This window comes from Anopheles gambiae, chromosome 3 (genome assembly GCF_943734735.2).
Source record: "Anopheles gambiae chromosome 3, idAnoGambNW_F1_1, whole genome shotgun sequence".
In the NCBI taxonomy this organism is placed as follows: domain Eukaryota; kingdom Metazoa; phylum Arthropoda; class Insecta; order Diptera; family Culicidae; genus Anopheles; species Anopheles gambiae.
The window spans coordinates 75505627-75527265 of record NC_064602.1 but is presented as its reverse complement, the minus strand read 5'-3'; the positions used below and the strand labels follow the sequence as shown (position 1 = coordinate 75527265).

General features: G+C 46.4%; 3 protein-coding genes across 10 annotated transcripts in view; 2 read left to right on the top strand and 1 right to left on the bottom strand.

Moving 5' to 3' along the window:
* The window catches only part of LOC1270784 (homeobox protein unc-4), a 61980-nt gene extending 55034 nt beyond the window's left edge, over positions 1 to 6946 (top strand). Inside the window, exons 5-7 of one of the 3 annotated variants that reach the window (XM_061657333.1) lie at positions 3120 to 3294; positions 3478 to 4237; positions 5152 to 6946. In XM_061657333.1, coding sequence (XP_061513317.1) covers positions 3120 to 3294; positions 3478 to 4237; positions 5152 to 5521 — 1305 coding nt within the window. In that variant the 3' untranslated portion in view covers positions 5522 to 6946. Of the gene's footprint in view, positions 1 to 3119; positions 4274 to 5151 lie in introns of all 3 variants that reach the window. The other 2 variants (XM_061657332.1, XM_061657331.1) reach the window with 2 other exon arrangements.
* A 308-nt stretch (positions 6947 to 7254) lies between these two features.
* On the top strand, positions 7255 to 10402 carry LOC1270785 (kelch-like protein 18). The gene is made up of 4 exons (XM_061654997.1): positions 7255 to 7865; positions 7943 to 8073; positions 8136 to 8276; positions 8340 to 10402. Exons 1-4 carry the CDS (start codon positions 7590 to 7592, stop codon positions 9664 to 9666), a joined length of 1875 nt encoding a protein of 624 aa, XP_061510981.1. The 5' UTR covers positions 7255 to 7589; the 3' UTR covers positions 9667 to 10402.
* Positions 10403 to 10612: 210 nt separating this feature from the next.
* On the bottom strand, positions 10613 to 21622 carry LOC1270786 (tubulin-specific chaperone cofactor E-like protein). 6 transcript variants are annotated; one of them, XM_061655000.1, is made up of 8 exons: positions 21482 to 21622; positions 18430 to 18697; positions 16713 to 16842; positions 16018 to 16637; positions 11989 to 12051; positions 11813 to 11912; positions 11428 to 11747; positions 10613 to 11359 (listed from the first exon to the last, which is right to left on the bottom strand). In XM_061655000.1, the coding sequence occupies exons 2-8, from the start codon at positions 18549 to 18551 to the stop codon at positions 11164 to 11166; spliced, it is 1551 nt and encodes a 516-aa protein (XP_061510984.1). In that variant the 5' UTR covers positions 18552 to 18697; positions 21482 to 21622; the 3' UTR covers positions 10613 to 11163. The 6 variants fall into 6 exon arrangements, with proteins under 6 accessions (XP_061510984.1, XP_061510983.1, XP_061510986.1 ...); XM_061654999.1 differs by having other exon boundaries at positions 21450 to 21589; XM_061655002.1 differs by lacking the exon at positions 21482 to 21622 and adding an exon at positions 21248 to 21352.
* Positions 21623 to 21639: the final 17 nt, after the last annotated feature.

The window sequence follows — 21639 nt, the reverse complement described above, 5'->3', positions numbered from 1 at the left end:
CGGGTGGTGGGTTTTTGCCAATGAATAATAATAATAATCACCCCTTATATCAAACCCTGCGCAACGGGCACTATCTTCGCTCGGAGACTCGGGATGACCTATAAACCCGAACATCGGTCCGGAAAAACGGAGGGGGAAAAGCCGACGGAGGTTGTAATAGTTGGCAGGTTGTTGTGTAACATTTACCGTGACAAACAACGACTTAACGGCTCGCAGGGATGCGAGTTCAGGGCGCGTAGGGGCGTTTTCGGAAGAACTCTCCAAGGTATACGGATGGAATTAATTCGCGTGCAAAGGTCGCACAGATGGATGTAAAAATGTAAGGAAAGGAATAGCAACTGGCAAGGGAAACGGACTCTGCAACTCAGCTGATAGATGTCGTCAGACTGCTTGGAGAGCATTTTCAATCGTCATGGTTAGAAATCAATTATGGGTTTGATGGTGTCATTAAAATGGAAATGTTGATAAAATAATTTCACAAAAAGTATCCCAAAAACATACAATTTTAATTCCATCAGAAGGATATAGAACCTTAATATAAATAAAAGGATAACTAAACTCACCTCAACCTCCCAAACAGTGACTCAAACTACTCACTCAACCACAGCAAATAACGTGTACCGCGAAAGTAGACACAGAGAGAGAGAGAGAGGCTTAGTTAATTGAATTTCAGCTATCCCACCCAAATGCGGCCAAATCTTTATCCAACCTCCGGACGTTTGTGTGCTTGAGAAAGCACATTCATCGCTAAATCCTACGCCCAATTGATTCAATTCTTCTTCCCCCGGGTTCGAGTTGACGGGCAACGGGCAACCGGGGGTCGTAAATACTTCCCGTGGTCGGCAACAGTAACAACATGTCGATATTAATAACATAATGATAATCTATCGGGACTCGAAGCGAAAGCGAAACGAAGAGAAGGACATGAACGACCAAATGCTTCTATTCTGCTATTCCCTTTTCCTGGAAATCTCACATCTACCATACCGTCAGTATGGCTGGTATGGCGAAACTGTTTCGGACAGTGAGAGACAGCTCATTTCTATTAATTAGATCGCCTTGGCTCCTCCTTGCTTGTCCTCCGTGTGTGTTTGTGCGGTCGTTTGAGTTCAATTTTTGGTAGTGATTTAATTGAGTTACTGGAAGACATATTGAAATAGCGTTTCTAATAGAAGTAAAACGATTCATTGCTGGGACGTGTGTGTGTGTGTGTGATGTGGTTTAGGGAAGAAGTACTAAATCAGTGCGGGGTTTGAATCACTTAACGATTGTTTATGCCAATAAATGAGGTCATCTTTCGCCTATTTGGGGTTCTTTACCAACTTATGTTAGATGTCGTACCAATTTTCTTTTAATTAGTTCTCGTATTGTACGATTCATGCAATATGAAACTGAAAGCGAACTCAATCTTTTAGCTGTTATATCTGGCAAGGAAATACAGTCTTAGTTTATAGGTCCTAAACCATGCATGTTAGCTCATAATGAGTTTCAGCCTTGCACTTGTTTGCGAAGGGTCGAGGAACTTCGGGCATCTTTAGCGAATAATGTTGTTTGTTTTAAAATTTATAACAATAAACAAAAGTACAAAAAAATATAATACAAACACACGAACAAATGTGAGAAAATGATGCCAAAACGAACCGAATGTGCGATGTATTGTGGTATGTTTTTGAGATAGTCACGGTATGTTCGATTTTGGGACGGTTGCCATGTAGTAACTTTGAACTCGCGTTGGCGAGGGTGGTCTTCAAACATTGTAAAGGAAGATCATCGTTTGCTGAATTAAGCAGAACTGAGGTGGATACTGTTCCGAAGCGGACTTTCGACACTTGATCGTCCAGGGGATCATAGAAACCTTTAGGAGGTTTCCCTTACTAGAAACGTTGGAGTTTAGAGGCCTTACATTGGGCAGGGGGACATAACTAAACTCTTTAAATGAGAAGTCGATAGATGTATAATGGGCATAGTCCTATCCTGACAGTCCGAACGAATCTGACCTGCCATGATCGGAGTTGGTTTTATTTCTACTTAAATGAAGGGGTTAAGGGTTTCGCACATTTGGTTCCGGGTTGTATGTTGGAAAGTTATTGTTTTCATTCAGCTAGTTACGTTGGTCTTTTGTTGACAAGAACGATGATTCTTGTCACTAGGTTCCTGTTTTGGGTTTAACTCATATACTGTTTCTGCTTTGGGTTGTAATGCAAAACTGTTCCTGCTTATGTTGTACGTTTCGTTTGGTTCTAATAAGTGTGTCACAATTGTTTTTATATGAACGGTGTGGCCTGAGCTCTTCAGGGTGTACATGGTATGATCTGATTTACTGAATGTGTAATGAATGTGTTACAATAGTGTGATTTGGCTTCCAAAGTTTGTGTTACAATGTGTCTATAGCTGATAGTGTGTATTATAATATGTTCTGTAGAGCAGATATGCTACAATATCAATGAAGTTTAATGACAATTGCTCTTGCACATCATGAGTTTCGTTGGTTGGAAGTCATCTGTACCACTTATAATCTCCTGGCTGGCAAGCGACACGGTGGTCTATTGTATACACGTGCCAGCTGCTACAAAGCCGAACGGGTTCGATTCCCACTTGGCGCCCGGAAGTTGTTAACCAAAACAGAAGAAGAATACGCGGACACACACAAAACATGACTTATTTGAGAACTGTATATGGAATCTGGCAATTTTGACCGGTCAGTAACCGATCTGGGATTTTGACCGATCAGTAACCGATCTGGGATTTTGACCGATCAGTAACCGATACTAGCAAAGTTTTGTCATTTAAATACTTTTTTGTCATATAAAACTATTTCTGTTTACAACGACTACACTAAATTCATGAGAAGAATTGTGATTTAAGACACTGCAATCATTTTTGGTATATTTTATATTACTTTTATAGTAAAATAGACTAAATGTACTATCAAGCCAAATAGTCAAACATTCACTAACCATCCTTTTCAATCTTTTCTTTTTTCTCTCTTTCTGTCTCCCACCCTTTTTCCCACTTTATTTTCTTTCCTTTTTTCTTTCTTTCTCTCTTCTCTCTCTCTTTCCCTTTTTCTCTCTCTCTCTCTTCTTTTTCTCGTATCTCTTTCACCCCTTTTATCACAGGTGTGGTTTCAGAACCGGCGGGCGAAATGGCGCAAGACTGAAAAGTGCTGGGGCCGCAGCACGATCATGGCCGAGTACGGGCTGTACGGGGCGATGGTGCGGCACTCGCTACCGCTGCCGGAAACGATCCTCAAGTCGGCGAAAGAGAACGAAACCGTCGCGCCCTGGCTGCTAGGTATGCATCGACCGTCGGGCGACTCGGCGGCAGCGGCGGCCGCCACGGACGAGCCGGAACCGAACGGTGGCGGCGGCGGCGGTGGCGGCGGCGTCGGCGGACAGCGCCTGCTCGACTACTATCGCAACTACACCCGTGACCCAACCACTGACATTAACTTGTCCGTATCCGTTTCGTCTGCAGGCATGCACAAGAAGTCGCTCGAGGCGGCCGAAACGCTCAAAAACTCCGAAGATAACAGTGACCGTGAAGAGACACGGACGGAGTCGAGCGAAACGAGCGGCGGCTCGGCGGCCGCCCTCCACTGCACCCTCGGCTCCTCGCCCCTCAAGTCGCCCCCGCTCGCGTCGGACGGGTCCGGGTGCGGTCGGGGCGACTGCGGCGCGGATGGTGCTGGCGGACGAGACGGCACCGGAGGGGGAGGTGGGGGAGGAATGGGAGGGAATGGGGCACCGCTGAACGGCAAGCACGGCAGCAGCGCCGGGGCGGCGCGATCGTCCGCAATGGCGAAAGTTTCGCGGTACGGGTCACCGACCGGTGGGCGGCCGCACTCACCCTCCGTCACACCACCGGCCCCGGTACATCCGCACCATCCGCCACCATCCGCTCACCCGTCCTCGCTAGCAGCCCATCCGCTGGGGGGCCACCCGGTCTCCAGCAGCCACAGCTCGATGCACCCTTCGCCCACGACAACGACCATGACGGCCAGCACGGGCAGCGGGATCAAGCTGCAGCCACGATCGCCACCGCTCGGGACATCGCTGGCGGCGGGCGGGGCCGGCAGCGGGGACCACCATTCGCCAGTTGGGCATGGACCGCACGGACCGCACCATACGGCCGGCATTCCGCCCGGGCTGCCGGGCGATGGCGGCGGCGGCGGCGACTTTCTGCACACTGCCACCAACAACAACTATCACCCCGAAAACGACCACGAAGCGTTTAGGTGGGTTGACTACAAGGATCCGGTCGCGTTCATACGGTGATTTGACATTTTCTTTGCTACTAATAATTGTTACTATCTCACTCACTTGTTGTATCTGCTTCTATCTTTGTTTGTATTTCTAAGACTCTTTCTTCTGTCAGTTAAGACTTTGCTTGATTCGAGCTACTTGCATCCATTTCTCTCTCTCTTTTTAACAATCTTTCTGTTGCTGTTAAAATTTTATATTATTTTTTCCGTTTTTTGATTGATTATATCAGTATGATTATTTGTTTCTCTTTCTTCTCTTTATCTTACTTTTTATGTATATTTTTATCTAATTTTCATATTTTCATCCTCCTATTGAATTCTGTTGGTTAATATTCTTCTTTATGTGTGTAAATTTAATCAATTTCTCTCTCTTTCCCTTTTATTTATTTATGTCTGTCTTTGTTATTGTTTCTTTTTGTCATTTTTAGTTGAATTGTGCCTATTTCTCTGTTTATCTCTTATTCTATTAATGTTTCTTAACATTTTCCCCACTTTTGGTTAATTTTGCTATCAATTTGAGCTACTTACCTTAATTTATTTCACTCTTCTTAATCTATATTTATTCTTATGTTTACTTATGTGTTTTTTTTAATATTTATCTTCTTTTGAATAGGATTGTGCTTGATTTGAGTAAATTTCATCCATTACAGTTCTTATTTTATCTTTATTACTATCTTATGTTTATGTTTTTTAGTCTCTTTCCTTTATTCGGTTTTGTTATGTTTGATTCGGGTAACTTACATCGATTTTCAACATTTTTTGTACAAGTTCAATCAATTACTAAAATCAAATCAAGCAGAATTTACCTACTCTTCTTCTTTATTAATTTGTTCTTTTCTGCACTCTCTCTAACGCGCTCTCTCTTCAATCTCCCATTCTCCAAACAGGAACAACTCAATCGCTTGCCTCCGAGCGAAGGCCCAAGAGCATCAGGCCCGGCTGCTCAACAGTGGACTCCTGCTCCAGGTGCGCTCGCTGGCCGGTCTGCAAACGCATCCCGCCTTCGACGGGGGCTCCGTGCCGTCGCTCGGCTCCCCGTACGATGGGTCCTGCTCGATCGCGGGCCATGCCGCCCTGCACGCCCAGCAGCAGCGCACACCGCCCCCTTCCCATCCAGCGCAAGCCCCGCTCGACGGGACGCTCACGTCCGCCGCGCTACTCGAAATCGATCGACAGCGGGCCGACGCGAACAGCAGCAATGGGTCCGCGATCTCGGTGAAGGGTGCGAGCAGCAGCCCCAACGTCAGCACTTTTTGACAGCATTTATAAGCGCGCCTCACCTTCTCGTAACCCGAAAGCCTACTATCTACTACTACTACTGCTACTTCGAAACACACAACCATCACAACAGACACTAACACAAACCGCACACCATTCAACGGCTCGTCCGATTTTTGTGTAGCAAAGAGGAAACATCAATAAAACAAACAAGTACAACGAATCGAAACGAATCGATCATTATTTAGGGGATGTAAAACAAAACAAAAAAACCAAAGAGGGCGAAATCGTAACCAGTGAGGACAGTGTCTCTGGCTCTGTACATTTGAATTTGAAATAAAAAAGGATCGCTTTCCTCCGGCTATATGCACCGTTGTGGTGTGGTTTTTTTTTCTTTCCCACACAGGGCTTTTGTTTAAACTGTGCGAGATTATTGGTGAATAAAGCATACAAGGAAAGGGATGATTTTTGTACATACTGCAGCATAATATCGTTATGTCAAACAAACACACATACACACAAGCATTCATTTTTCTTCCTGTTTTTTTTTTAATGTGCAATCTCTGAAAATCTGAAATGAGCCTAAACTCTTAAATGAAATTGCGAAAAGGGGGGAGGAAAAAGTAAAGTATAATAATATAACAGTATAATTTAGGATTTAGGTGATACAGTAAATACGTAACTAAGTGCGTGGTCCGGGAACGAAGATAGAAAAAGCAGAAGCAGAAGAACAACGTTCCGGGCTAAATAATAACTTATAAGTGGAAACAGTAGCAGTATAGGAAAGGACAGTGACAAAAGTTGGAAGGAAAATAAGAAAAAAACACACACACACAAATGTTCACAAATTCATCATTCATCCGATCGTGTCCTAACCGATCGATTGAGATCGCATTGTATATAAAGAATTTAAAAAAAAAAGTGAAAACATGAATTAATTTATTTCAAAAACCTAAAACTGTTGTCAGGTGAACGAGAACTGAAGGAAGAAAAAAAACAATTTAAAGGACACGAAAAGGCAGTAAAAAATGACAAAACATTAGATAAGCACAATCAGCCAACCATTTCAAACAATCCACAAAAGGCAACATACAAACAAACTATACCCCACAAACAACTTGTAATACATAGATAGGAACACTCTGTGCAAGGAGTAAGATGGGCTCTAAGTTCTAATGATGGTTTTATGAGTTCAGTTCAATTGTTACAAGCAATTCATTTACTTGTGCGTTCCGCTCTACTGTCGATTGTAGCAAACTACACAACAACACAAAACCGATTTCTTCAACAAACAGAAAACTATGTATAATTAAACTAGCACACACACACACAGCTAGAAGTCTACAATCGCTAGGAAACGTATGTGTGTGTGCTGAAAGTTGGAGCTGGAGTTGGAAACCGAAGCGAACAAACACGAATTAAAAGCATTGCAAATAAACAAGTGTATCATGTGAACATTTAAAAGCACGGTGCTTCGTTTAATACCTTTATTTGATGCCAGAAAGAAATTATTATTGCGAATTATGGTTCTATTTTAATGTATGAAACAGTTACATTTAATTTACATTTCTTTTAAACACGTTTTACGAACGGTGTATTGATGTTTAAACCGTTTCATAGAGTTCAAATCCCGTACACGTGCTGCCATCTAGCGGCGAGTAGTGCAACCTCACCTTCTCACCAAATTTGACGCCCCTTGCTCACCAAGCAGCTGTCAAACATGACACTCACGCACACACTCGCATACGATTGTATGTGTGTGTGTTTGTTTATTTTCTGCTTCACAACACAACTTTTTTCCACCCAGCAGTAGTTGGGCCACTGCTGCTTATCGTGTTTCTCCGTGATAAATTATCAAGTTTTAATTAAAATTCTGCAAAAGTGATACTGAAAGTTTACGTGAGTTCGTGCGTGTGTGTAAGCTTACCTTCTTTTTATCGTGAATTTGTGCTTGTTTGTATGCGTGCAATCAGTTTCAGCACAACATTCCAGCTCCAGCTCCATCTTTTATCTCATCCAGCTGTTTATCTTCCATTCCTGAACAAGACGAGAGAAAAAAAGACCGTTCGACCGTACACTTTGCACTAAAAACGTTCAATGTGAAAGCATGTCCTCGTCCCCATCCAGCCTGGAGGACGGCGTCCGATTGCTCGGCACGGTGGAACGATGTGACTGCTCCCGGAAGGTGGTTGCGGTCGGCACGGGGTCGGGGGGCACGGGGACGGCCGGTTCGAGCAAGATGATCGAGATGCAGCCGGCGGAGCTGTCGGAGACGGAGGACAACTCGTACATGTACTTCCGGCAGGAGGGTCTGTTTGCCAACAGCTTCCCGAAGATGAAGGAAATCCGCCGCATGGGGAAGCTGTGCGATGTGACGCTGAAGGTTCGTTCGTTTTCCCCTACTGGAGCGGGGCATTCCATTTGCTAAATTGCATTGTTTTCCCCCCCTCATTTTGGCAGGTTGATTCACACTCCTTTTCGGCACACCGGATCGTGCTGGCCGCAACCATCCCGTACTTTTACGCCATGTTCACCCACAACATGGCGGAGAGCAGAATCAAAGAAATCACCATGAAGGAGATCGAACCAATGTAAGGGAAGCGGCACCAAGGCAACGACCGTTTGATGTGAATTCTGTTGCCTTTCTTTTCAGGGCACTGGAAAGTTTGATAAACTTTGCGTACAGTGGTCTAGTCAAAATCGATACCCAAAACGTGCAGAGCCTGATGGTCGGGGCGTCCTTTCTGCAGCTGAACGAGGTGCGCGATGCCTGCGCCAAGTTTCTAAAGCGCAAGTAAGTCCCTATGCGTTCATTTTATTGGGGAAAAAGTCACTCAATTCCATCTCCTTCCGCTAGATTCCATCCGCAGAACGTGCTCGGCATTCGGCAGTTTGCCGACACGCTCGGCTGCTCCAAACTGATCGTGTCCGCCGACCGGTACATCCACCAGCACTTCTCAAAAGTGGCCGCCGGCGACGAGTTTGTGGCGCTCAGCTACAGCGAGCTGATCGATGTGATCGGCCGCGACGAGCTGAACGTCAAGAGCGAAGAGTGCATTTTCGAGGCGTGCATGCGCTGGGTAAAGCACGAGCAGGAGTCCCGCTCCGAGTATTTGCCGCTCATACTGGCCAACATACGGCTGCCGCTGCTGTCGCCCCAGTTCCTCGCGGACAGTGTGGCGACGGAGGAGCTGATCAAGACGTCCCACAAGTGTCGCGATCTGCTGGACGAAGCGCGCGACTTTCATCTGATGCCGGAGCGCCGTGCGCTCGTATCGACCACGCGCACCCGGCCGCGCTGTTTCGACTTTGTCGTGGGCCTCATCTTTGCCGTTGGAGGGCTGACGAAGAACGGGGAGTCGGTCAGCACGGTGGAGATTTACAATCCGGCCACGAAGGAGTGGAGCATGGGCGAGGCGATGACGATGCTGCGGTCGCGCGTTGGCGTTGCCGTCACGAACGGGAAGCTGTACGCGTTCGGTGGCTTTAACGGTACGGAGCGGCTGTCGACGGTGGAGATTTACGATCCGCGCAAGCACCGCTGGTCCCAGGGGACGGCAATGCGCTGCAAGCGCAGCGCGGTTGGGGTGGCCGCCCTGGAGGATTACGTGTACGTGTGCGGCGGGTACGACGGTGTGACGAGCCTCAGCACGGTTGAGCGGTACTGCCCGAAGACGGATGGGTGGAGTACGGTGGCACCGATGATGAAGTACCGGTCGGCGGGTGGTGTGGCCGCCCTGGGGGGGTACGTGTATGCGCTCGGTGGGCACGATGGGTTGTCGATCTTCGACACGGTCGAGCGGTACGACCCGTTCAGTGACACCTGGACGAAGGTGGTTTCGATGCTGAACCGCCGCTGCCGGCTCGGGGTGGCCACACTCGGCAATAAGCTGTACGCTTGCGGTGGGTACGATGGTAACTCGTTCCTGCGGTCGGTGGAAGTGTACGATCCGGTCAAGAACAGCTGGTCACTGATCGCACCGATGAACGTGAAGCGAAGTCGGGTGGCACTGGCCGCGAACATGGGCAAACTGTGGGCGATCGGTGGGTACGATGGGGAATCGAACCTGTCCACGGTGGAGGTGTACGATCCGAAGACGAACACGTGGACGTTTGTCGCACCGATGAAGCACCATGGCGGTGGGGTCGGTTGTGGCGTCATACCGACACCGTTTCAGGATTAAAGATTAAAGGGGGGCGCATCCCTTCTTCACACTGGCAATTGCACTGACGCTAAATCCTTGTTTCTACAAGGGGAAGGTCCCAAGCTACCTCTTCCATCTACCCGACCCGACCCGGGGTCGGGTTCATCCCTCTGCCTCCCAATCCCAGGCCCCAAGATTTCATCACGCGTGTTAAATTCAAATTAGGATCTCGTTATTCGTAAAATTGTTCATCGTAGGCAAATCCACAGTACGGGGAGAGGGGAAAATAGGCACAATGTCTAGCTTAAAATACTAATAATAATAATAATAATAATACTGTACAATATATACAGTCTAAATACAGCGCGTTTCGTTCGGTGGCGCATGCCGCATCACACGGTGGAAGACGATCGAAGATGATCATAGTAATACATCAATACATTAACTATTAACTGCAAGCGAAATAGCTCAAGCTCGTCACCAAGATATATATATATATGTTATCCAAATGCACACACACACACAAGGAGCCCTTCTTGTTGCAAACTACCTTCACTTTCTATTGTACTTCCATCGCTCTCTTAATTGTTAACTCATCGCAATGCTCGTTTGTTGTTTGCTGGACCAGCTCTTCTGCAGATCAGGAATCGCGCGATCACGGATTTAAATTGTATTATCACCCCGCTGCGTGTGTGTGAATGTGTAAAATGTCTATCCGTGTAATTGTTCGTTTTAATTGAATGAAAAGCAAATAAATAGATTGCATCCAAGTCAATGTTGTGGTTTATTTTTGCTCCAGTTTTGGGGGCTACAAATGTCTAAACAACATATCACACTACGTTTTCATTCAAATCGTCTCTGAGTTTCGTTATCCTGTACTTTGTTTGAGCTAGAAACTAAAATTAAAACAAACAATAAACTTACCATTTACATTTTAAAACACAAAAAAGAGAGAAAAAGATACAAGTAACATAATTCCAGGAAGTTTGGTTTAAGTTAATTGCAAAAATGCTCCTTTTTTATTATTAGTAATATAGTAAAGTGTAGCTGCCTCTACTCTCACGAAGGGGGGCTAGTAGTAGTTACCTGTGTGTTTATATAGCACAAGGGCACAAAACGGGGGAAAACTAAACAATTCGTAAACGACGGCTATACCGTAACACAGTCGCGCCAAAAGGAACGTAATGCTACGCACGTAAAGCAAAAACAAAATGAAAGAAATGGGACAATTTGCAACCCACAACACAACAACAGAAACTATAATACAGAAAATAAGGGAAGAAGGAAACCAAGAAGTCAACCTTTTTGGGTCTGATCTGCGCCACGGTGGCAAGGACTCTCTCACACTGTGTACTGGATGTAGAGACGACACGGCGGCGGCGCTTGTGTTATCACAATTACAATTGTTTTCGCTTCAAATCACTTGGGACAGGGGGAGGAAGATAAGTATAATTGCTTGGTGTAGAGTAGCCGATAGAAGGAAGGAAGATGTAACGCTCTCTCTCTCTCTCTTTCTTTAGCGGGAACGCACATCTATCAACTTTTCACCTTCCGCTCGATGATGATCTCATCGCCGGAGCGTATGTTGTAGCTGTACAGCACCTTGTGCGGGTACTTCATCTCCTCCAGCCCCTGCAGATCGCGAAAGTCCTGATCGACGTAGTACAGCCGCATCCGGGCGGCCGGCACATCGAACAGCCGCTCCAGCCGGGACTTCAAATCGCTTACCGTGCTTTAAAAAAAGGAAAGGGCCATTGAGTTAAAAGACAATGTCCAAATGGGCATTTTTAAAACCCTCACCGGTTCACATCCACCGTACGCTCGATCGCCTTATCCTCGAAGGTGAAGCGCACCTTTACCTTCCGCTCCGGGCGGAGGTCGATGTTGACGAGCGGATCGAGCTGCCCATGCACCCCGATCAGCTCGTAGTACCGGCGGGGCCGCTCCGCATCCGGCTTGTCCAGGTAGTGGCGGATGAAGGACCGTTCCGCGTCCTCCCGCTCGACCGCACCGATCGTGTCGCCTCCGTTCAGAATACTGATGTTGGGCAGGCGCGCTATCAGCAGCTGGCGCCGCTCGTGCTCGGTCGTCGAGTCGGTCCGGGCCCACAGCGGCCAGTACTGGAAAAGGAACGGAAGGGGAAGCTTGAGTCAAGCACGAAGCGTATCGATTTGTTTGCGCTCACCTGTAGCCGAACGTTGCACAGGGACGGAAACTCTGCCAACCGGTCGATGTCTTCCCAGGAGTCGATTTTAGCATTGCTCAGGTTTAGCAGTTTCAAATTCCTGCAAGGAAAAAGATACGGTTTATTTTTAGCTGACGCCAAAGGGCACAATCACACACACAACGCTTCTAACTTACTGAAAGTATTTATGACTTTCTTCCTCACTTTCGTTGCCTTGAGGGTCGGTGGGTTTGAGCGATCTGTAGAGGGGGTAGTAGAAAAAAAGACAGAAATCATTAATTAGTTTTTAGAGCATTTTAGTAATAAAAAGGGAAATCTTTAAAATGAGCGTTTGTGGTGTCCAAATTCTTAGCCAAATACTCGTTAAAATATTACATCTATTTTTATTATTTTTATTACTAAGCGATCAAGGAAAGTGATCGTAAACTGGGAGGAGCCCGCCTAATCGTCCGCCCCTCGAAACCAATTTAGTGTGTCCGTTAGGCCACCGTTCTCAATGTCAAACAGCTAAAAAAACCGTACCACGCCAGACAAGCGTATCGAAAGGGTGGAGGGAGTGTTGTACAATGAATTGCACACCCCACGGCGCGCTTTATCACGCAACACACATGCACACCACACTCACTCTCCCCTTCAATGACCCCCTTTTTTGTGTTTTGTTGTGTTTCATCAAATCCAAATGGTAGCAGTATTTATTTATTCCGCTTCAGATGATTCATTTTCGCTAAAAAAAAGGGCAGCTTCAAGGGGGGAGGGTGGGGGGGGGACGATCGGAGCCAATCTGGCCAATTTTTATCACTCACGTTATGACCGGCAAATGACAAGCTAAACTGACCGTGACCGAGTGAGGGGGGGGGGGGGGGTTAAAATGGAGCAAACGCGAATGTGTTGCTCACGGAATGAATTGTAAAGTTTAAATTTATCGCAAGCTTACATCAGGTTTGGTTTTGTTCTCGAAAAATAAAAAGCTTAATTTGTGAAGTGTACTTTCCTCAACCCATTCTCCAGCAAAAGGCAATGGATGGAAGTAATAAAAAAGAAATTTTGTTCTCACGACATCCGACAACAAACATATGCTTTGTGCTTCCGGCCTTATTATACTTAGACCCTTTTACACACAAAAGCGGATAAGCCGAGCGCGCTTTGTGTGTGTTTTGTCACGTTGTTCTAATGTGCTGGGCTGGGCTGCGCGGCGTTAGCGTATGGCAAACACGTGGAATGGAGCATTTCGCATTGGATCCAATAGGATTTTCCATGCTCTTTGTCGTATAAGAGTTACTTGCACTGTTTTCTTTGGTGTCAGATTTCAATAGTGAGTGTATTATTGAACAAAGAATAAGAAATATTTTCCATAATTTTCCAATGGTCACATTTCTACGCTGAATGTATGCATCGAATCTCTATCCAAAAGCTAGTGCCGGTAATGGTTCATACACACAAACGGTAGAGGAATCAGTTGCAGGATTGAAGAATGTTATGTATCGGTTCCTGGACAGAGGCAGACTAGCAGTCCATTCGATGACTGAGAAAGGAACAGGTACAATTTTTAGACAAGAATAAAAAGAGAGTCCAGGTGCGGTGTAAAGCTTTAATTCCAGCAGATCGAGATCAGCTTCAGGACCGAGGCATGAGATCTGAATCATTTCCAAGACTTATTTCGAGTTGGGTACAAAACAGTGGCGGATCTAACGGTAGGCGGACTAGGCGGTCGCCTGGGGCCTCGCCGACTTAGGGGCCCCGTAAATAGCTAGTCTATAGTATGCCGTATGGACAGAGTACTAGCGACAAGGGCTCCCGGAAGGATGAACGTTGGGTCATTTGCACCCCCCGCCCCCTCCCCCCCCCCCACCGCCAGCAAAAAAATAGAGCTTGTGACGTATCGTAGGGGCTTCAAGTTTACTGTTCAATCTCCCAACCCAAGAGCCAGTAACACCCCCCCCCCCCCCCCCCTCCGCCACTGGTACAAAACCGGGAACGGTATGAGTTTAGGATCAGTTTAAGAATTGGAATCGAAGATCAGTTCCAGAATCGAGGATCAGTTCCAGAATCGAGCTTGTTTTTATAATAACTTCAATGTCTGGTATTGGTGCAGCATTACTTACAAGATTGGTATGGGTTATAGGATCAATTTCGGGATCAATAGAAGTAAAAAAGGTCTGCACCAAGGGTCTGCGCCAGGGAGACGGGCTTGCCTGTCTCCTATTCAACTTGGCGCTAGAGAGGGCCATCCGCGACTCGAGGGTGGAGACTACGGGAACCATTTTCTATAAGTCAACCCAGATCCTGGCATACGCTGATAATATAGACATCATAAGTCTGCGGCTCTCCTATGTAGCAGAAGCCTACCAAGGGATCGAGCAGGCGGCAGAGAGCCTCGGATGGCAGATAAACAAGGCAAAGACCAAACTGATGGTGGCAACATCAGCGGGCCTACCAACAAATAATCCGAATCTATGTAGGCGTGATGTACAGATAGGTGAACGCACTTTTGAAGTCGTCCCACAATTCACCTATCTGGGATCAAAGGTCAGCAACGACAATAGCATGGAAGATGAGTTGCGCGCAAGGATGCTGGCTGCCAACCGGTCATTCTACAGCCTGAAAAATCAGTTCACCTCAAAGAACCTGTGACACTGTCCAAATCTGACGAAACCCTCTTAGCCGCGTTCGAGAGGAAGATGCTCAGAAGGATACTTGGCCCCGTATGTGTGGAAGGACAATGGAGGAGCCGCTGTAATGACGAGCTATATGAGATGTACGACGACCTCACTGTCGTACAGCGTATTAAGCTCGCCAGGCTCCGGTGGGCTGGCCATGTTGTACGCATGGAAACGGACGACCCAGCCCGTAAAGTCTTTTTAGGCCGTCCACAAGAACAGAGGAGGCGTGGTAGGCCCAAATTGAGGTGGCAAGATGGCGTGGAGGCGTCCGCCATTAAGGCCGGGATAACGGACTGGCAGACGAAGGCGCGAGACCGTGAGCGGTTTCGGACACTCCTGAGACAGGCCAAAACCGCAAAGCGGTTGTAGCGCCGGATAAGTAAATAAATAAGAAGTAAAAAAAAATGGACTTAGGATCAAAGTACAGATCAAGTGAATATTAGTGTGTGGACAAGAATAGGTTTGAGAATCATTTCTTTTGGCGTAATTCTCCGAGTTAAGGGAGTACTTTGAAAACGCGTTACGTAGCAGTGTAAATGGGCGAAATGAACTAGTCCAAAACTAGCCGTTTTGATCGTAATTCAAGCGTCGAGTAGTATATCAACCATAACCATAAGAAATCTGAAGGACCAATGTCTAGGCCAGTGATTGGGAAAGTACGGCTAGTCAGCCACATGAGGTCGCTAGTGACTCGTGTTCCCTTCGTATGATCCATATAACTTTCACACACTTTAATGCTTAGTGAAGAGTCATCTTCACGATGTACGTTCACTCCATAGAATTTTGTTCTTTCCACCGCAAAAGCTTGACGGCCACGGGTCTAGCCTTTACGTCGGATGGGATAGAACTTCCCGTTTGAGTGTTTCTTAGCGCGTTTTTACAGATACTGCAAGAGCCCAGTTCATCATCTCTTGGCTCTTCAGTTCATAGGAGATATAATTTCTCATCTTTCGTATCATTTTCAAGCTTTTCTTGATATGAATCGGCAAGAGCTTTAACGAGCAACGCCTCTTTTGAGCGTAGCGTGGCGCCCTAGAGCATTCTTCGTCTTCTCCACCAAAGTACGATGGTTTTCAGTAGACGTTTGCACTATATTATTAATAATGAAGCAGAACTCCCCACAAAATGCAACATTTTTATAAAAACTGCCAATTTTGCCTACAAGAACATCGTTGTATCCACCATAGGGAAATGACAGATAGTGGAAAAAGAAAGCTTGACGTCAAAACGCTACGAAATTATTGAAACTCGCTGAATAAATAGTTAAACTATTTAGACAATATTACGTACAATTACGCTTCTTTTGAGTTGGCGAATGGTCCACATAAAAAACAGACACATCTTCCGTATTGCAAAACACACAAAGAAAGGCCGACACCTTCGTACACTTTTCCATGGCCCCTTATCAGTCGGCCAGCTGTTGCGCATTTACTGTTACCCTACCACGGCCGTTATCTGCAAACGTAATCTTTTCCATCACGCACACACACGCACACGAAAAAAAAAACAAACTAAAATGATTCCACAACTCACTGCTCTACGTACCTCAGCGGGCAGTCGGCTAGCACCAGCGCCTCGAGCTGTGGGAAGACTCGCCCAATGCGACAAATTTCGCCCCACTCGGAGATGTAGTTGCCGGTCAGGTGCAGCTTCCGGACGCCACCGTGCGGATCGGTCTGTAATGGCGGCGGTTCTTCCGCGTCGGTTTGCTGCTGCTGCGACTCCGTGGAAGACGTAGAACAGGAGCAGCTGGCGTAAGGGGTTTCCTCCACCTCCTCCTTCTGCTGCTGCTGCTCTTTCGTTTGACTAGTGGCAGACCCATCGTGGGTGTTGTTATTGCTAGATGCATCTGTTGCTGTGCCCTCACTGCTGCCTTCATCAGTGCTGCCCCGCTCACTGTTGGCGCTGTTGGACCGTTCGGTTGGGTTGACCGTGTCGATCAGCACATGCGTATACTCATTCAGGCTAAGATGCAGCTCCTCGAGGGCGGGCAGCAAGCGCAACAGCTTCTCCACGCTGCACCATTCCAGCTTGGTGTTGTTCAGCACCAGATTGCGCAGATGGTCCATCTTCGTGACGGGGGGCTTCTGGATCGGCCCGGTCAGATGGTTGAGGCTGAGGTTCACAAACTCGACCCGCGGCATGTGTGACAGGATGACAAATACCTACCGGCAGACAAACAATAAATAATAGCAATATGGTGTAATAAATTCGTTACAATCTCACAGCCGCCAACCTACCTCATTCCAGTTGTTGAGCTTGTTCTGTGCCAGGTCGAGTTCCTTCACGATGCGACACTTTTTCTTCAAATCTTCCGGCTCGCCGGCCCGATCGATATTGCAATCGTTCAGTATAAGTAGCTGTGGTGTGCTGTGGTAGGAAAGGAACGAGAAGACAAGGGTAAATATTCTCATCATCATCAGCAACGTCATTGGCAGGGGGGGTAAACAAAGAAAACATTGTACAATCCCAGAGCTTCACAGTGTGCAAAAAAAGGTTTGGAGCGGGGGGAGAGTTTACACACCCACCCGAAGAAAAATTTGTAGAACCAACAGTGAAGAGGGGGCAAAGTAAGGATTATGACTCGTTTGACCACCCGTTTGGAGCTCTAAAAGGAGTGTGTGTGTGTGTGGTTAATGAGAGTTTGCGAGATGATTATCATCACGATGAGCGAGCGAGAAGGTCAAGACGCAATTGGAGACGCCAGAATGACTAAAGAGTTTTGCAATGAGTGTGAGTAGTGGTGCAGAGAGACTTATTATTGCGTTTTTTGAAGATCTAATTTCTTGTTTGTGTTCGAACTGAAGTCATCATGGGAAGAATTGTGAAGTGGTATGATGCTACATTGATTTATTTCACTTTGATGGACTCCTATTTAGAGTTCAGATTGCGGGAGATATGATCCTATATAATTCTTAATTATTTATATGAAGTTTTGTGTGTGCTTAAGGCAAGATCATCTTAAAACAGCACTAAGAGAGGTTGAGTGGAAGTGAATGTGACCGACGAAAAATTGTGAAAACAAACTAAAACTTTAGTTTTTTTTTAGCTTTATGGACCAAACTATCGGTAAATGAATCCTCCAATCATAATATCATTCCAAATTAATTATACTAAACAAAAGGCAATTGAATTCCCCAAGAGAAAACATACAGTATCTTATCGAAAGAATCTCCCTTCACTTTGACCCTTATTACTATTATCCGGCAATTTGACGTACATGGCCGTGGGAAGTTGGATTGACAATGATACAGTATAGTAAAGGTGTTTAAATTTGATTGAAATTCATGTAGATCAATTGAAGATCTGTGTATGATCAATCGTTTGATGCCATAATACCACAAATTTCTCAAAACCGGAATGAATTCTTCTTGAAATGACTTAAAACCACAAGAAGGATCATCTGAAAGATCGAGGATATCGGCTTTCTGGTGTTATCTTTGTCAGGAGAGATATCTCCAAGTGAGTTCTTAGTAGAATCAGTACAAATAATGGTGCATTCTCGATCAACAAGTAAAGACATCGTCTTGGAGGGTTAAATCTGACTCAGAACAATATCTCTATCAATTTAGTTTGAACATCTTCAATCAATATTGTAATAATTGCGCGTAAACTTGTCTTTTTAAACTATTTCTACAAGAAGTTACGACCTAAATCAAAATAAATATTCTACCAGACACTAATCGTTGGCGGAACTTAACGTTTCCGTCTGCATTTCCGCCTCCGCTTCGCCGACCATTGAACTTCCCGCAACCCGATTGAGCTTAATTAATCAACCTCTTCCCTATTTAATCGATCTAAATTCTCGCACCATTGATCCACATGCTTGTTAGCCACAACACAATGACATTGACCATTCCCCTGCCGCTCGTTATGCTGTTGTTGCATAGCTGCCTTCCTCCACCTCAAACCCCCCTCCCACACCCACCCCACCCTCCCTATCACACCATCTCTTACCTTTGTCTCGGGGGCAGCTTCGGAACAAAGATCGACACCAGCACTTCCTCCTCCACGTGTTCTTCCTTCTCGTCCGGCTCCATGCCGTACTTCTCCTCGAGCGCCTCCAGCAAGGTTGGCATTTTGGGGGTTGTTTCTTTTTTTTGTTGAGGGCACTAACAGGAATTGACTCCCACACACACACACGCACAAAGAACACTATCTTTTTTCACTAGTTTTAGTTCCTCAAATTGAATCACGTACTTTTCAGCTACCCTTTTTATCTGGTCTGGATGTAAGAGAATGAGAACAACAGAGAAGCACGATAAAAAGTGACTATCTAGCGGAAACCCACATGCTAGAGATGATTTAATTTTAAATCCAACTGTGCTAAACCTCCTTTCAATTAGTAGCAATATCGAAGCGAATCACGACCAAAAACCCCATTGCAGCACAGCCAACGTAGGAGCGCTTTGTTTACGTTCTTCTTCTTCTACGTCACAACACCAACGACCACCGACTGGCACCTACACACACCGAACCCGACATTCTTCACGAACTGCGCACGGGCACACCGAGCAAAACACACACACACACGCCGCGTGCTGCTGCACACGCTGATCTCAAATTGCTCTCGTTTTATTTCACTTGCGCGTATCGAACCTCGCGCCAATTGCACCCGCGTGCCCGTGTTTGCGCCAATTTGTCCGCAAAGCGTGCGGGTGTGTGCGGTGTGTATCGCTCTCGCTACACTTATTTACTATTTAAAACCATTATTATACAATACACCGTTGCATGCTGCAGGGGGAGCAGTGCGGAGGGAGGTTGGAAAAACAGCAACAGAAAGGAAAAACACACACACACACAGACTAATGGGAAACAATAATCATCACTTTCGACGGGTATCGTGTAACCGGGTGTTTAGTGTGTCTATTGGAAGGGATGCTTTTTTGGATCTGCTAGTGTAAGCAGCACGGAATGGAGACACACACATACACTCACGAGCAATCGTTTCACGACACACACGCACACACAGTGAGTCTCACACGCGCGTTTTCACGGTGGTTCCAAAGCCCCACGAATCAGCTGTTGTTCTTGGTGTTTGTATAGTAACGGCCCACACGGTTCGTAGGCCAACAAAACGCCAACTATCCCTCCCCACCCCACACTGCTGAACGGGTTGAAAGGGAGCTCGTGGCCTTTTGAGCTGATCGTGCCACCTCTCCTCCCTCCCCCCTCCATCATCATTCCTCTCAGTCGCTCGTGTGATGAAATGTTTCGCTGTTTTCAACTTCTTGCGCGCGCGAAGGTGAATCACGTAACAAAGAAACGGCGTACGGCGCAATCATATTGTTGCAACCGACCGACCGACCGACCGATCGACCCCGTCCGTCTCAGACGTTCCAAAAAAAAAAAAATTGCAACCCCTTCAGTAACATCAACCCCCCTCCTCCCCTTGGCCACCATCCATGAAAGCGAGAGGGAAGGTAACCTTCCCTCTGTATTTCTGTGCTGTTTGGGGCACGCTTTTCGCCGTGTTTTAACCTTCTGGAAAATCGATCGCAGCATGCTTAGAATGCGACCTGCGTGTCTTTGTGTGTGTGTCTTTCATGGGACAATCTCGTTTGCAAATGGCGATACACAGGGAGCGCTTTTCTTTCCCCTCTGTGTGGTGTGGGGGGTGGTTAGTAATACCTTCTTTTTTTTCTTTTGCTTCAGCGCAAAAACAGGTTTCCTTCTGGGGCTCGTGCTGTTCGATTTGTTTTTGATTTCTGTTTATTACACTCGCAACACGGGTATGCCTGCGTTTGTGTGTCTGTGTCACGGGGATTTCGTCACTTGCGGGGTGTATGAATTTTCCACCAAAAAGGCCCGTTTCACGCACAATCCGTTGTGGATTTGACGGTTAATTTTGAATGGCAACCCTATGTGTGTATGTGTGTGTCTCCATCCGCGCTGGGCAAATAACGATCGCGTGCCTGGCCAGATCGAGGACACACTAATTACACACGCACGCACGTACACTCACACTTAAATTTAATCGAAACACCAAAATTTTACAGTTTTCCGTTTGTTTGGTTTTGCTTTTTTTGCTGCTGACTGCCGTTACACGAAACTAAGACCGAAATGTTGCTCCCTTTTCCACACACATTCGATTTCTGCCCTTCTAAACCCATTGCCCGTGTGTGTGTGTGATTGTGTGTGTGCTCAAAAATAAACAACGAAAGGAGAGTCGTAGTAGCAGCATCTAAGCAACCCAGCCCCGCCGCCGTGTTCAATGTCAACATGTTAATTTTGCGTTTTCCTTCCCAGCAACAGCAACCACCTCCTCCTCCTTCTCTTCTTGCTGTTGCCTCACACTCAAGCGCGTGGGGACACTCGACTCGATTCTGGACTTTCTCTTTTGGCACATTAGAGACGGTGTGTGGTGGTTTGCGCTTCTGGTACGGACCACTTCCGGAAGAAAGGTAATTTAATTGACACTACTCTTTATTGTTTTGTGTTCCTGCCTACCCCGAACCCTTCCCACACCAAGCTACCGTACAAGAGGAAGGTTGGTGTGATTGTTGTTTGTTGTTGTTAACTCTACGCGCAAGCACGACACGACACGCGCGAGACTTTAACGCGAAATGCTCTGCGAGCGCCGCGCTGCACACTGTCTGGGGGGCGACTCGAGTCTGGCAGCAGCTGGTTCTCTTTCTCTCTCACTCTAGACTGACAAGTACAAATCGCGGGAGGGGATGGAAAAAAACACAACCCCCACAACAACCCTTAGGACAGTGCCGTTCGGTGACGGTGATTTGCTTTTTTTGTACATAAAAAAAACACCAAAACGTACTAGAATGGAGGATGCAAATGGTTTTGTGAGATGCGAAGGAACGCGCGTTTTCTTGTGAAAACACCGAATGCCAATGCGCAATAGTTCCCTTCCTCCCTGCTGACCAGCACGAATCGACAGTGACATAATTTGTATGTGTGCGACTTTTGCCCTTTTTGTTAAAAATAGCAAAACCCTTTGCACTATTTTTAAAAATACAAACCCTGCACCACTGCACTAGACCTTGTGACCTACTTTCCGGAGCACGAGACGGGAAGGGCTATTTTTTACGCATTTCTTTGCGTGCGTTTTTTTTCTTTCTTTTCTCTCAAACGCACAAATCCGGATAGCAAAACGGCCCAGAAGGAAAACTGTCCGTGTGCGCTCGTCTTGCTTTGTTTACATTTTTCTAG